The sequence below is a fragment of the Lacerta agilis genome, chromosome Z (assembly GCF_009819535.1).
Source record: "Lacerta agilis isolate rLacAgi1 chromosome Z, rLacAgi1.pri, whole genome shotgun sequence".
Classification (NCBI taxonomy): domain Eukaryota; kingdom Metazoa; phylum Chordata; class Lepidosauria; order Squamata; family Lacertidae; genus Lacerta; species Lacerta agilis.
In genome coordinates, this window is record NC_046331.1 from 8,236,388 (window position 1) to 8,248,648 (window position 12,261).

The following is a 12,261-nucleotide window of genomic DNA, read 5'->3' on the forward strand; positions in this document are numbered from 1 at the left end:
CTACTTTGAGATCAGTGTATTTGAAGAAGTGTGCATGCACACGAAAGCTCATACCAAGAACAAACTTAGTTGGTCTCTAAGGTGCTACTGGAATGATTTTTTTTATTTTTTTTTTACTACGGCAGACCAACATGGCTACCTATCTGTATTTAAAAATTGAGTTTAAGGACTTAACTTACAAAGAAATCATCTCACTTCTAATGTATTTATTTTACAACAGATGCAGTATCTGATTCTGTAATCTTTTTTTCCGCTTGCTACTACTTTCCCCATGATACTTAATTTCCCAATAGAATCATAGAATCATAGAGTTGGAAGAGACCACAATTACCATCCAGTCCAACCCCCTGCCAATAAAGCCCCCCTTTTAAAGGATGTGTGTGCCAGGCCACCTCCCAGCCACATTGGGTCCCATGCCATCCAAGGGAAGGGTGTTTGTGGCTAGCACAGAGTGCACCCCTTTGCTCGGCCCACTCCCCCCCCTTTAAAGTTCACAGCTGCCAACAGGCAAGGGGCTCAAATATTTCAACAAGTCTGCCCCTTAACTATCAGCCTCCAAATTCCCCTAGACCTGGGGTATCTCTAGGTAGTGAGGTATATAGTGTCCAAATGTGTTGCTGTTAAAATAAGAAGCCTTTACAACAGGTTTATGAAACAAGTTCTGAAGTTTACTAAAACAGAAAGAAGGACTTTCATGACAAAGGTATGCAATGCTTAAGTTACAGAAAACCAGGATATTCTCTTTGGAACAAATAACAAAATATGTAAAGCAGATTAAAATGCAATCTACCCTCACTGAACTTCCACAATCCATAACATATCAGACTCTCAGAAGAATCTTACTCCTGAGTAACAACCCTTTATTTCCCTTGTTCCTTATCACATTGAGTTCCTCCAGAATGGCTTCCTGGTTAACATAGGCTCCCTTTGTCAACCTCATGCTCCCCCCCCTTGCCTTCCATGTTCCTGGAAGTTTGGAGCAGGATGTCCCACCCCTCACATACTTTTCACCAGGGCTGGCCCAATACATTTTGGCACCTAAGGCAAACCACAAAATGGCTTTCTCCCACCAGGGAAGAAGGGGTGAGTGAAGATCTACATCAGGAACAAGGAAAGGTGTGTGGAATCAAATCAGACTCAACTGATGGTTGAAGTGGAATCAAAGGCTGTCGGGGGGGGGGGGGGTAGGAGAAGGGGAAGGGGCCAGCTCAGAATCATAGCAGGTAGGTGCAGAGCCCAGGAGACCTCAGAGGGCAGCCCCACCATTTCCTTCTGGATGGGGTGTGGGGTGGAGAAGACCATCAGAGGCCACTGGAGAGGGCTGCCGAGGAGGCAATACACCCAGCCCCCAAGTAACACACACCACAGCTGTGGCTGCTATGTATCCTTGAAGATGGGATCTGCTGCCCCTTTTGCATTGTGTCACCTGAAGCAGTTACCTCACCTTGCCTCATGGGTGCACTGGCCCTACACGAGATGCCTCCCTTGAAACCTGAGCCTCAGGGCATTCAATAGCTTTCCAAGCTTTCCCTGTAATTCCCAGTGCACACGCAAGAAAGACATGTTTGTATGACCTGCAAGTCCGTGCATGCACAATATGCATCTGCCCATGCAAAGAGTACAGGGCAGTGAAGTCCAATTCCTTCATGGCTGCTGGGGCTGGGCGAGAGAAATATTGGAAAGCAGGAAAAAAAAGCTGAACAAGCAATTTCTGTCATTAGCCTGCCTGCACAATTAGCAGAAGCAAAATGAAAGGCAGGGCAGCTGCAGAGCACATTGTGCAAGCAAGAGTAGGGCAAGAGAAGAGGTGGGAGAGAACATCTGCTTTGCACGCAGAGGCTCCGTGGTCCAATCCCCAACACTGGTTGGGAAAGGCTCCTATCAGAAACTCCAGAGAGCGGTTGCAATAGATGGACCATTAGATGGACCTGGTTTAATAAACCAAACAATCATTTGCCAAAATTAATGAAGATTGCAGGATTGAGTTGTTTCTCAGGACAAAGATTACCTAGAAAAATATTTTTGTGGGTGTACCTCAATATGGACAGATATTTATTTCCTAATCCAAACTGGAGCTCCACAAAGAAACAAAATGTGAGCATTCACCCTCCAGAGATTCTTGCTTCGATCTCAGCCATCCCTTGATGCTTGACTAGTGAACATTGTTTCTCATGCTGTCTAATCTCTACTCTGAGGGACATCTTTCTTACACTTGGCACAGAATAATCTTTGCAGGGAGACAGAAAAAGACTTGTAAAATTTCTCATTGGAAAAGTTATAGATGAAGGGGTCCAGGCAACAGTTGACCATACTGAAGACTAAGGAGACATAATAAGCTATTTCTACACGGTACCGAAGCCCGCAGGAAGTCCAGTAATATCTCACAATCAAACCCACTGTCTGGCAGATGTGGAGGGGCGTGAAGCAGATGCCAAAGATGACCAGAGTGATGGTGATCATCTGCTTGGACTTGGTCTTCATCACCTTGCCTCGAAGATTGGCTTGACTGATTTTAGCAACATAGGCTCCCAACATCACATAGGACACCAGAGAGATGCCAAAGGGAATGAGGAAGCAGAAGATGCCCAGGATGATTCTGTAGGTTAGATAGAGGTAGGCCAGCTCTGACTGGTAGATGCTCAGGCACTTGACCGAGTTGCCGATGACTGAAGTCTTGAGGAAGAAGAAGAGTGGAAGCCCCTGCAGGAAGAGGAGAGCCCAGAAGACCAAGACCAGCTTTTTCAAGGCAGACTTCTTCCTCCAGAGGGTCTTGGCATTGTAGTGGACAATGGCTTGGTACCTGTGGATGCTGATGAGCATGAGGAAGTAGATGCTTCCGTACAGGTGGGTGCTGAGCAGGAAGACTTGAAGCTGGCAGACAAACTGTCCAAAGGGCCAGTGGTTACCCAAGCTGAAATAGGTCACCATCAATGGCATGACCGGAAGGACAATGATGTCTACCAAGGCCAGGTTGAACTGAAGCATGATGCCAGAATTCCAGCGCTTGATGGCAAACCAGAAGATCCAGAGGCTGATGCCGTTGAAGATCAGCCCGCCCACTGAGAGGATGCCCCAAAAGATTGGGATGGAAAAGTGGAGCTCCCACGGCAGGCATTGTGTCACGTTGGTGGCGTTCATTAAGTGACGGAGACAGGTGGCTCCAGATGCTTTGGAAGAGATGTCCACACAACTGCTCGTCCAGGAAGAAAAGAGGAGAAACAAAAGACAGGTTTTCAGTTCCCTTCCACTTCCTAGAAGATATGGTTCAACTGTGTCCTTTCTGTTGTGTAGTTGTATTGTGCTGTGCCCCCCCCTTTGTATGTTGTAGGCGAAGGTACATTTCCTTTTAAGGTCTTCTAATATGTCCTCAGACAACGGGAAACAAACCCAAAAGGTGGAACCTGTTGTTCATTTCATGACTTTTGCGGTGTGCTCAGAAATTATCTGGTCCTTCAAATGCTGGAGAAACCTGAGAGCGTCTTTAAAACTAGGGCACTGCAATTAGAACACTTGTTTATTGAGCATTTTCGTCCTGATTTGTGTGCAGAAAATTCTAAGAAGAGCCCTGCTGGATCAGGCCAGTGGCCCATCTAGCCCAACAACCTGTTCTCACAGTGGCTAGCCAGATGTCCCAATACGGAGTCTGCAAAGCCAGGACCTGTGTGCAACAGCTCAGATTTGATGACAATTGCCATTTTTTGGAGCATGCATTCACATTTGTTTGCACGGAGGCTAGATGAAGCTGTGTCAAAGCAAATGTTATCCCAAACTTTGCAGTGAATTTTCTAAGTTCGAGGGGAAGTGGGTTTCCCATGTGAGAGCTCCCAATGGGGTCTAAATGTGCAACGTGCTAGCCATGATGGCTATGCTCTTCCTGCACAGCCAGAAGCAGCAGTGCTTCCAATTGCCGGTTGCTAGAGACCACAGGAGGAAAAAAGGTTCTTGTGCTCAGGTCCTGCTTGTGAGTTTCCTATAGAGGCTTTTTAAAGGTTCAGACTTTAGGGTGAGGGGTGGGATGATAAAGATGGTGATGATGATGATGATCATCATCATCCAGGTCTGAAAACAGGCACATGGTCAGGGAACCAGCCAGAAATAAATTATACAAAGTAAGTGAAGCTAACCCTTTATTAGAAGAAACAAAGTCTTCTCAGGGGAGGCAGGGCTAATGAACACAGCAACTCCTCACGATAGGTCCTGCCCCTGTGAGGTAGTTGTGGAGACCGAAGGACCCTGCCTTCCCATGGCTACGTCTCCTTGCCCTCCCAGTACTTCCCAAACAATCTGAGACTACACCGGTGCACCTGCTCCTCTTGCCTCATACCCTTCCCAGTGCTGGGAGACCAAGGTGGGAAGACAGCTTGTTGCAGCAGGAGAGGGAGACGCCCTGGCTTCTTCACCAGCCTGATTCGTCTCTGCCTCTTGGTCTTCCTCCTCTCCAGTTTCCTCCTCTGCTTCTGATTCGGGAGACCTCTCTCTGCTACAGACCCTTCAGCTTCTGACACCTCCTCCTCCCAGGCTTCCTCCTCTAACCATTCATCATCATTTTACCACCAATCCATGAGCTCTGAGCCTTCTTCTCTTGGGGGTTCCCCAGCTGTTTTCTCCCACCATTCCTCTGAGTCTAGCCAGTCCATGACGCATGGACACTGAATGATATAAATACACTCCCAAAGACAAAAGGCTGGCTTTCTTTTCTCCTCCTCCCTATTTCTAAAAAGGTGTTTTATTCTACTATAAATAACATTAAACAAACCTTAAAGGATTGGGGGTTGAGGCAACAAGAACACTCTTACTCCCCGTCTGCCCATGCTGCATTATGGCTTCCCATTGGCTACTTTTCTGCTTTCTTTAAAAAGAACACACACAAATATTAGTTACATCCCACCCTTCCTCCAGAAGACCACACCTCTCACTGGCCCTGCCTTGCACCCTCCTTGAGTACTTTTGCCTGGTTGGGATGTGTCCTTGAACTGTGATTATGCCTCTTGCATGTCTGGACAGAGGCTAGAGAGGAGTGACTATATGTAGACCCTAGGGCACGTTACTCCGTACCTTTAAAGCACATGGAGTCATAGAGTTGGAAGGGAACCCAAGGGCCATCTATTCCAACCCACTGCAATGCAGGGATTTCCCCCAGCATCCTGTTTCCAAGCAGGCCTGGTGTCCCAGGACACTCCTAATGCACAAAGAACCCTTTAATGTCTGACACCAGCAGCTGGGATTTAGGGGGTATTCTGGCCCTGCACATGGCTTCTCTTAAAGAAGCTTGGGAACTGTAGGTTGTCACAGGTGCTGGGAATTATAGCTCAGTGTGGCATAATCTACAGCTCCTGCAGGAAATCAGAAGACAATAGGAGGTGGGGAGCATGGCTGGTTGCATTGTATTTTAAAAATGCTCCTGTGTTAAAGGCTAACTGCACTAGTATATACATCTTTTGTCCAATATTGTATTTAATTAAACAGAGAGAGGAAGACTTTACAGTGTAGTAAAAACTATTGTGGACCACACCATACATTTAAATCACATGCAACACAAATTTAAAACGCATTAAAGGTAAAGGTAAAGGGACCCCTGACTGTTTAAGTCCAGTTGCGAACGATTCTGGGGTTGCAGTGCTCATCTTGCTTTATTGGCCGAGGGAGCCAGCGTTCAGCTTCCAGGTCATGTGGCCAGCATGACTAAGCCGCCTCTGGCGAACCAGAGCAGCGCACGGAAATGCCCTTTACCATACCATCAGAGCGGTACCTATTTATCTACTTGCACTTGACGTGCTTTCAGACTGCTAGGTTGGCAGGATTAAAACACATTACTTTCACCAAAGAAGCCTGAGAACTGTAGTTTGTTACAGGCACTGGGAATTGTTGCTCAATGTGGATTAAATTACAGTTCCCAGGATTCTTGGTATCAGCTTCAACTGTGCAATCCTTAATTTGGTGATATTCAATCCCATTGCAAAATAGTGACAGCCTCTGCCCAACACATTTCCCTAGTTCTCTACAGTGCTGCTATTCCCCCCCCCACCCCCCACTGGGGATAGGGAGAAAGAGGAGGAAGAGATGTGTGTGAGACATATTTGGTACAAGACTGTATACATGTGTTTCTTTAATTCCATTGTGGTCAGTGGCACCATCTGGGCTTTAGGGCAGATGCCCAGGGGCCCCACTTAGCAGAACAAGAAGAAGCCCCCCCCCTTTCACAATGCAGCAGGGCTGGCTTACCACATTTTGAAGTACACAAAACAACACACATTGCCATCTAAAGAGCCTCCTTGCTGCTCCCTGTAAGAACATTGAATCCAGATTCAAATATTGCCCTCACACACCACTGATTTCAGTTCCCTAATTCTGACCACCTGGGTTCCCTATCTCCAAAATCCATTTCCTCTGTGACATATTCCTCTGCAAGCCAGAACAGAAGCAGATAATCCAATAGGGGTATGTACTTCCTGAAATCCATGCCCACCTCTGAGCCAAAACAAAACTGAGCTATTGGCAACTTGCATGGAAGTGGGCAGCCTTTGGCCCTCTGGATGTTGCTGAACCACAACTTCCATCAGCCCCAGCAAGCACGGCCAATGGTCAGGGCTGATGCGGGTTGTAGTTCAGCAACAACTAGAGGGCAAAATATTGGAATTAGATCTTCGCTTTTTGCTTTCAGACCTGCTATCTAATTACCTGTGCCTAAGGAAATGATGGTGGGCTGCTTTTGCCTCTGGCCCAGCCCACCACTGGTATGCAGCCCCTAACACTTGTTCAGAAGGGAATGGATTGAAAAATGTCCCCCACCCCTGAGATAAAACATTGTTTCCCATTGCATCCAAATGCAAGAAGCATCAGTTTGGTGCAACCCAGAAGCAGAAACCTTCAAATTTCATCCATTCATGCATAGAGGAAGGAGCTGAAGGAACTTGCAAGCAGGGCCATCTTAGGCAGATCGGCCACCGTGGCGCGGCGATCCCTCCGGCGCCCCCGACGGGCTGCCTCTCCGCCTCTGGGGCCACCTCCCTCCCGCGCTGGCCACCCCTCGGGAGGGGGGGTGGGCGAGCGGGGGATGAGGGGCGTGACGCTGGAGCGGCGCAGGGCCCTGCGCGCCCTTCCAGCGCTCCAGCTGGGGCTCCCCGCGTGGGATGGGAGGCAAGGGCAGCCAGCTTGCAGCCCGCCTGGGAGTGGCATGGGCGGCAGCAGCTGCGTCAGTGGCACGGGGGCGGGAGGTTGGGGAGGGGGCACACAGTATGCCGGCGGGCTCACGGGGGCGCCCCTGGGGGGGACAGGGCCCTGGCGCACTGCGCCAGTAGCCCCTATGGATAAGACGGGGCTGCTTGCAAGATAAGGGCTTGTGCCATTGCTTGTGATCTGGGCCGGTAGGCCACAAACTGGTGTGATTGTGAAGCAAATCTAATGGCCTTAAAACAGGACTGGGGAAACAGCTGTCCTCTTGGGTGTTGTCCTCCAGCTCCCAGCAGTCAACATCTGAGGGGCCACCCATTCCCCACCATTCCATTTGAAGAGCTGGTCAACAAGATTTAGTGCTTGTAAATAAATAAATAAAAACACAACCATATCTAGGGCTTTCCAAGTGTTCTACAAAAACAGCATTTTAAAAAAGCCAGGGCTGCGACAATGGGAAAAAAAGCCAAGAGTCCTGTGACAATGTAACAACTAAGTGGTGTTCCGACTTGTTTAATTAGATGCAAGTGCTCAGTGAGGCTTGCTGCTGAGTAAGCATGCATAATACCACATATTAATGGCAGAAGATACATAGCAAGCTGCAATGGCGTGCAGTGAATTTTTTTTTTATTTTTTATTTTGCAGGGGAACAGTTAGGACCAGAGGTGCCAGATTGTGAGGGCGATTGGTGGGGGAGGGGGTGTTGCACGTGTGACATTGCGATATCCTGGCATTGTGCCCATGAACATCATGCCTCCCTCTCTAAGCCGGGCAGAGGCTTCCCAGGTTTTAGGAAGTAGGCACCAGGTACTGAGTAGACCTGCCAGAATGCTATTTGCAGAAATAAATGGGTCCCACAGTAGCTTTCCTGTGGTTTGACAAGCCACAGCCCTAGAAATTTCTCGCCGTTATTTCCTCTTCTGGGCTTGGTTTCTTGAGAACAATTAAGCACCATCAGTCACAGGAAAATAAGGTTGAGGCAGAATGTCAGCAGCACATGATGCTCACAGGAGGCTCCTGCAAGGAGGGAGGTACCTGTGGGTATGATGAGCATGGATGCTTCTTTGGTGTGCATTGGGGTCCTTGGGGTCCATTGCTTCATGTCTGGGTACAAGTGGGGCCTTTGCACCTCCCTTAGGATCTGGCCTGGCCTCCTCTAGTCTTTGTCCCTCTCTCTCTTGCCATCCTAGGTAAGCCAGTGGTGGCTGATAAAAATTGGAGTGATTCATCCAGGGTTAGGGAGGGGCAGGAACTACTGAATATTTTTTTTGAAGAAGAAGAGCAATAATCAGAGCCCTGCTGAATCAGCCCAAGGAAGACCCATCTAGTCCTGCATGTCAGGATGCTACAGGTGAGAGCTGTGTGCAGGGTGTTGACCAAAGGTGGACAAACTAGCCCAGATGGAGAATGACCGTCCCCCCACCAGAGGTAATACCCCTCCTCTAACACCCATACGATGCAGTTACAGGTGGGTAGCCGTGTTGGTCTGCCATAGTCGAAACAAAATAGAAAATTCTTTTCAGTAGCACCTTAGAGACCAACTGTGTTTGTTCTTGGTATGAGCTTTTGTGTGCATGCACTGTTTCAGTGTATCTGAAGAAGTGTGCATGCACATGAAAGCTCATACCAAGAACAAACACAGTTGGTCTCTAAGGTGCTACTGAAAAGAATTTTCTATTTTGTTTCGACCCATACGATGAACAGTTATCTGAAAAGGCATGGTCATAACGAAAAGTTAAGCCAAAGGTCAAATCAAAGCCAGTTACTAACTGGGTCGAAATGAATCATTTTGTGTGTGTGTGTGTGCGTTTGTTTATTTCACAACATTTATACACAGCTTGATTGTAATAAAACCTCTAAGTGGTTTACAGGGGGGGGGGGAAACTAAAATTGAAATTATCGATTAAATATATTTTAAAAAACCAGGTAATTAGAAACATTTTAAAAACAATTAAGATCAGCATTAAACTAAAAAGAGACTAAAACATGTCAGCTCGTCCTCTATGCGTCTGGGTAGGCTTGCTTGCTTAAATAAAATTGTTTTAAGCAAGCACTGAAAAGAGTACAGTGAAAATGCGTGCCCAATGCCAAGAGGCAGAGAGTTCCAAAGTGTAGGTGCTGCTACACTAAAAGAAGAATTCCTTAGAAGTGCACAATGGGTATTACGGAATGTGGCCATTCTGCAGATCAAAGCTTTCGAGTGGTGTAAGGTGATCTCACAAATAAAGTGACCCCAGGCTGTTAATGGCTTTTGCGAATAATAACACCAGAACTTGGCCCAGTAGCAAGTGAGCAACCCTTGCAGGTGTCTGAGCAGAGGTGTTATATGCAGACAGAAGCAGGTCACATTCTGGCAGCAACTGTGCTGCAGCATTCTGCACCAACCGCAGCTTCCAGATCAAGTACGAGGGAAGCTGTATGTAGAGTGTGTTGCAGACCTGGCCCCTGAAGCAGAGCCAGGTTTGCAGACCAAAGTGGGATTTCTTTGTGGGAAGTGGATTTTTGTTTCCCTTTCCCTCTACTTCTGCACAACCAGATTGCAAACTGGTTTCTCTATGTACCCTACTGAGTAAAGATAAAGATGTTCTGCTTCCCCCTTTCACAATATTTGCCAATATAGGAGATAGTCAAACAGTGCTCCAGAGCCTGCTGTTTCCTCTTACTGTGCACAATGAATCAAACAGCCGCCAGGAGCCATGAACGTGAAGAGCATTCTGCTTATTTGCCAACCACCTGTTGTTTAGTTGTGTCCGACTCTTCGTGACCCCATGGACCAGAGCACGCCAGGCACTCCTGTCTTCCACTGCCTCCCACAGTTTGGTCAGACTCATGCTAGTCGCTTTGAGAACACTGTCCAACCATCTCTTCCTCTGTCGTCCCCTTCTCCTTGTGCCTTCAATCTTTCCCAGCACCAGGGTCCTTTCCAAGGGAGTCTTATCTTCTCATGAGGTGGCCAAAGTATTGGAGCCTCAGCTTCAGGATCTATCCTTCCAGTAAGTACTCAGGGCTGATTTCCTTCAGAATGGATAGATTTGATCTTCTTGCAGTCCAGGGGAGTCTCCTCCAGCACCATAATTCAAAAGCATCAATTCTTTGGTGATCAGCCTTCTTTATGGTCCAGCTTCTTTCTAGTCCTCCTTCATGGATCACTGCCTTGCCATGGCGAAGGGGCTTGAATAACTCAGGGAAGCTATGAGCTATGCCATGCAGGGCCACCCAAGATGGACAGGTCATAGCGGAGAGTTTTGACTAAATGTGATCCACCTGGAGCAAGAACTGGCAAGCCACTCCAGTATCCCTGCCAAGAAAACTCCATGGACAAAGACAACAGGCCAACCACCTGGCAAGCCTTAAAACGTAATAGGTATGCTGCTGATGCCTCACTTTTTAAAGAAAATATACCTGTGGTTACTGTAAAACTTTACCCTCCAGAGACCACATTCATGTGGCAGTTTATTCCATTTCCCTAACTTAATTTTCACATTCTATTTGAGCTTTCGTGCAATGTAAAAGCCATTTCTGGGGAACTAATGGACTGTAGTTCACGTTTAGTGCTCACTTCTATGTTATCTGATTAAAGAAAGTATCTCTATGTGGCCCTCTTAAAACAGAAAACTCGGAAGTAAAGTGAGGAAATTTGGGACAGCATACCAGTTCTTTTCTGCCATTTTCATGGGAGAGTCACAGGGGAACAGAAGCAAGGATGTGCAGACAGGGTGGGGGAACAGCAGTGTTGACCACCGATGTTCATTGGTGTGAACGGAATTTAGCATGACATGTCGGCATATTGGTCTAATGCAACGGGTACCACAGTGTGAAAGGAGTATTAGAAAACATGAGAGAGGAGCTAGCATTATAAGGAAGACTAATGGAATATTCCCCAGTCCACTAAGTCTAAGTTTACCCTCCAACTCAGAAACAGTCCCTCTCATGAGTCTGAGTATGCATATTATTAAGAATTTCACATTGAAAGCTGATTTCTGTTCCCTTTTCTTTGTTTATTTGTGTCCTCTGATTTTATTTAGCTTGGCCTCGATGGTAGCAGATGAAATATAATATAAAATAAAAATCCTTCCAGTAGCACCTTAGAGACCAACTAAGTTTGTCCTTGGTGTGAGCTTTCGTGTGCATGCACACTTCTTCAGATACGTAAGCTCATACCAAGAACAAACTTAGTTGGTCTCTAAGGTGCTACTGGAAGGATTTTTTGATTCTATCTTTTGTTTTGACTATGGCAGACCAACACGGCTACCTACCTGTAACTGGTAGCAGATGTGCAGCTTTAAATTTCCATATATTTCAATAAATGTCTGTATACAGATTTTTTAAAAAAAAACCCAAAGGGCAACAAATACAACCATAAAACCATAAAACACTATGCAGCTGCAGCAAGTTAAGACCCCTATCAACTGCACTTTAACACAGGGATATATTTTTTTGTTTATCAAGGCTGGGGGGGGGGGTTGTTTGTGTTTTGCTAAGAGATCCAAAACTTGCACACACTTAGAGGGTGTGTTGCTTACTGCATGTTTGTGTCTTGCTTTTCCTCCCAGGAACTCAAGGCTGTGGACCTTGTCTTCCCCTCCCCACCTTTTATAGTCACAGCAGCCCTGCAAGGTAGGCTAGGCTGAGAGCTGGTAATTCAGCCCCCCAAAACTGTGAAACTGCTTTGCTTGTGGTTATTTATCAGGCAGTTTGGGGTTTGGTAGTTTGCTGTAAATAGCACATGTTGCATTTAAGCTGCTTTTCTGGGTTTGTAAGTGTTTCTTTTTCTTTTCATGACGTGTGAACGACGCTATTATCTTTGGAACTTGCTTTTCTTCCAAATGCTCATAGTTGTGTACATTATCCTCCCCTACCTTCATATTTGCAACAGCCCTGTGAGGTAGGCCAGGCAGAGTTAACATATGTATATAAGCAGCAGTTCTTGTCAATAGATTGCGGGCAGGAGGGTAATGCAGGTGGCACAATCCACATAAGAGTTTACGTGGCTCAGATCCTGTCAGCATCCCTGCACGTGACAATGTCTAACATTGCTTACAACCCCAATGTGCTTTATCTCTTACCTTTCCTTTTCTGAAGGACAGTTTC

General features: G+C 46.8%; 1 protein-coding gene across 1 annotated transcript; it reads right to left on the bottom strand.

Moving 5' to 3' along the window:
- Positions 1-2,178: 2,178 nt before the first annotated feature.
- LOC117040436 (P2Y purinoceptor 2-like) lies at positions 2,179-3,300 on the bottom strand. Its single transcript, XM_033138214.1, has one exon. It carries the CDS (start codon positions 3,136-3,138, stop codon positions 2,179-2,181), a length of 960 nt encoding a protein of 319 aa, XP_032994105.1. The 5' UTR covers positions 3,139-3,300.
- Between the last annotated feature and the right edge of the window lie 8,961 nt (positions 3,301-12,261).

Bases quoted from the DNA above. Each gene is read 5' to 3' on its own strand.
- LOC117040436 (XM_033138214.1), bottom strand. From the start codon at position 3,138: ATGAACGCCACCAACGTGACACAATGCCTGCCGTGGGAGCTCCACTTT.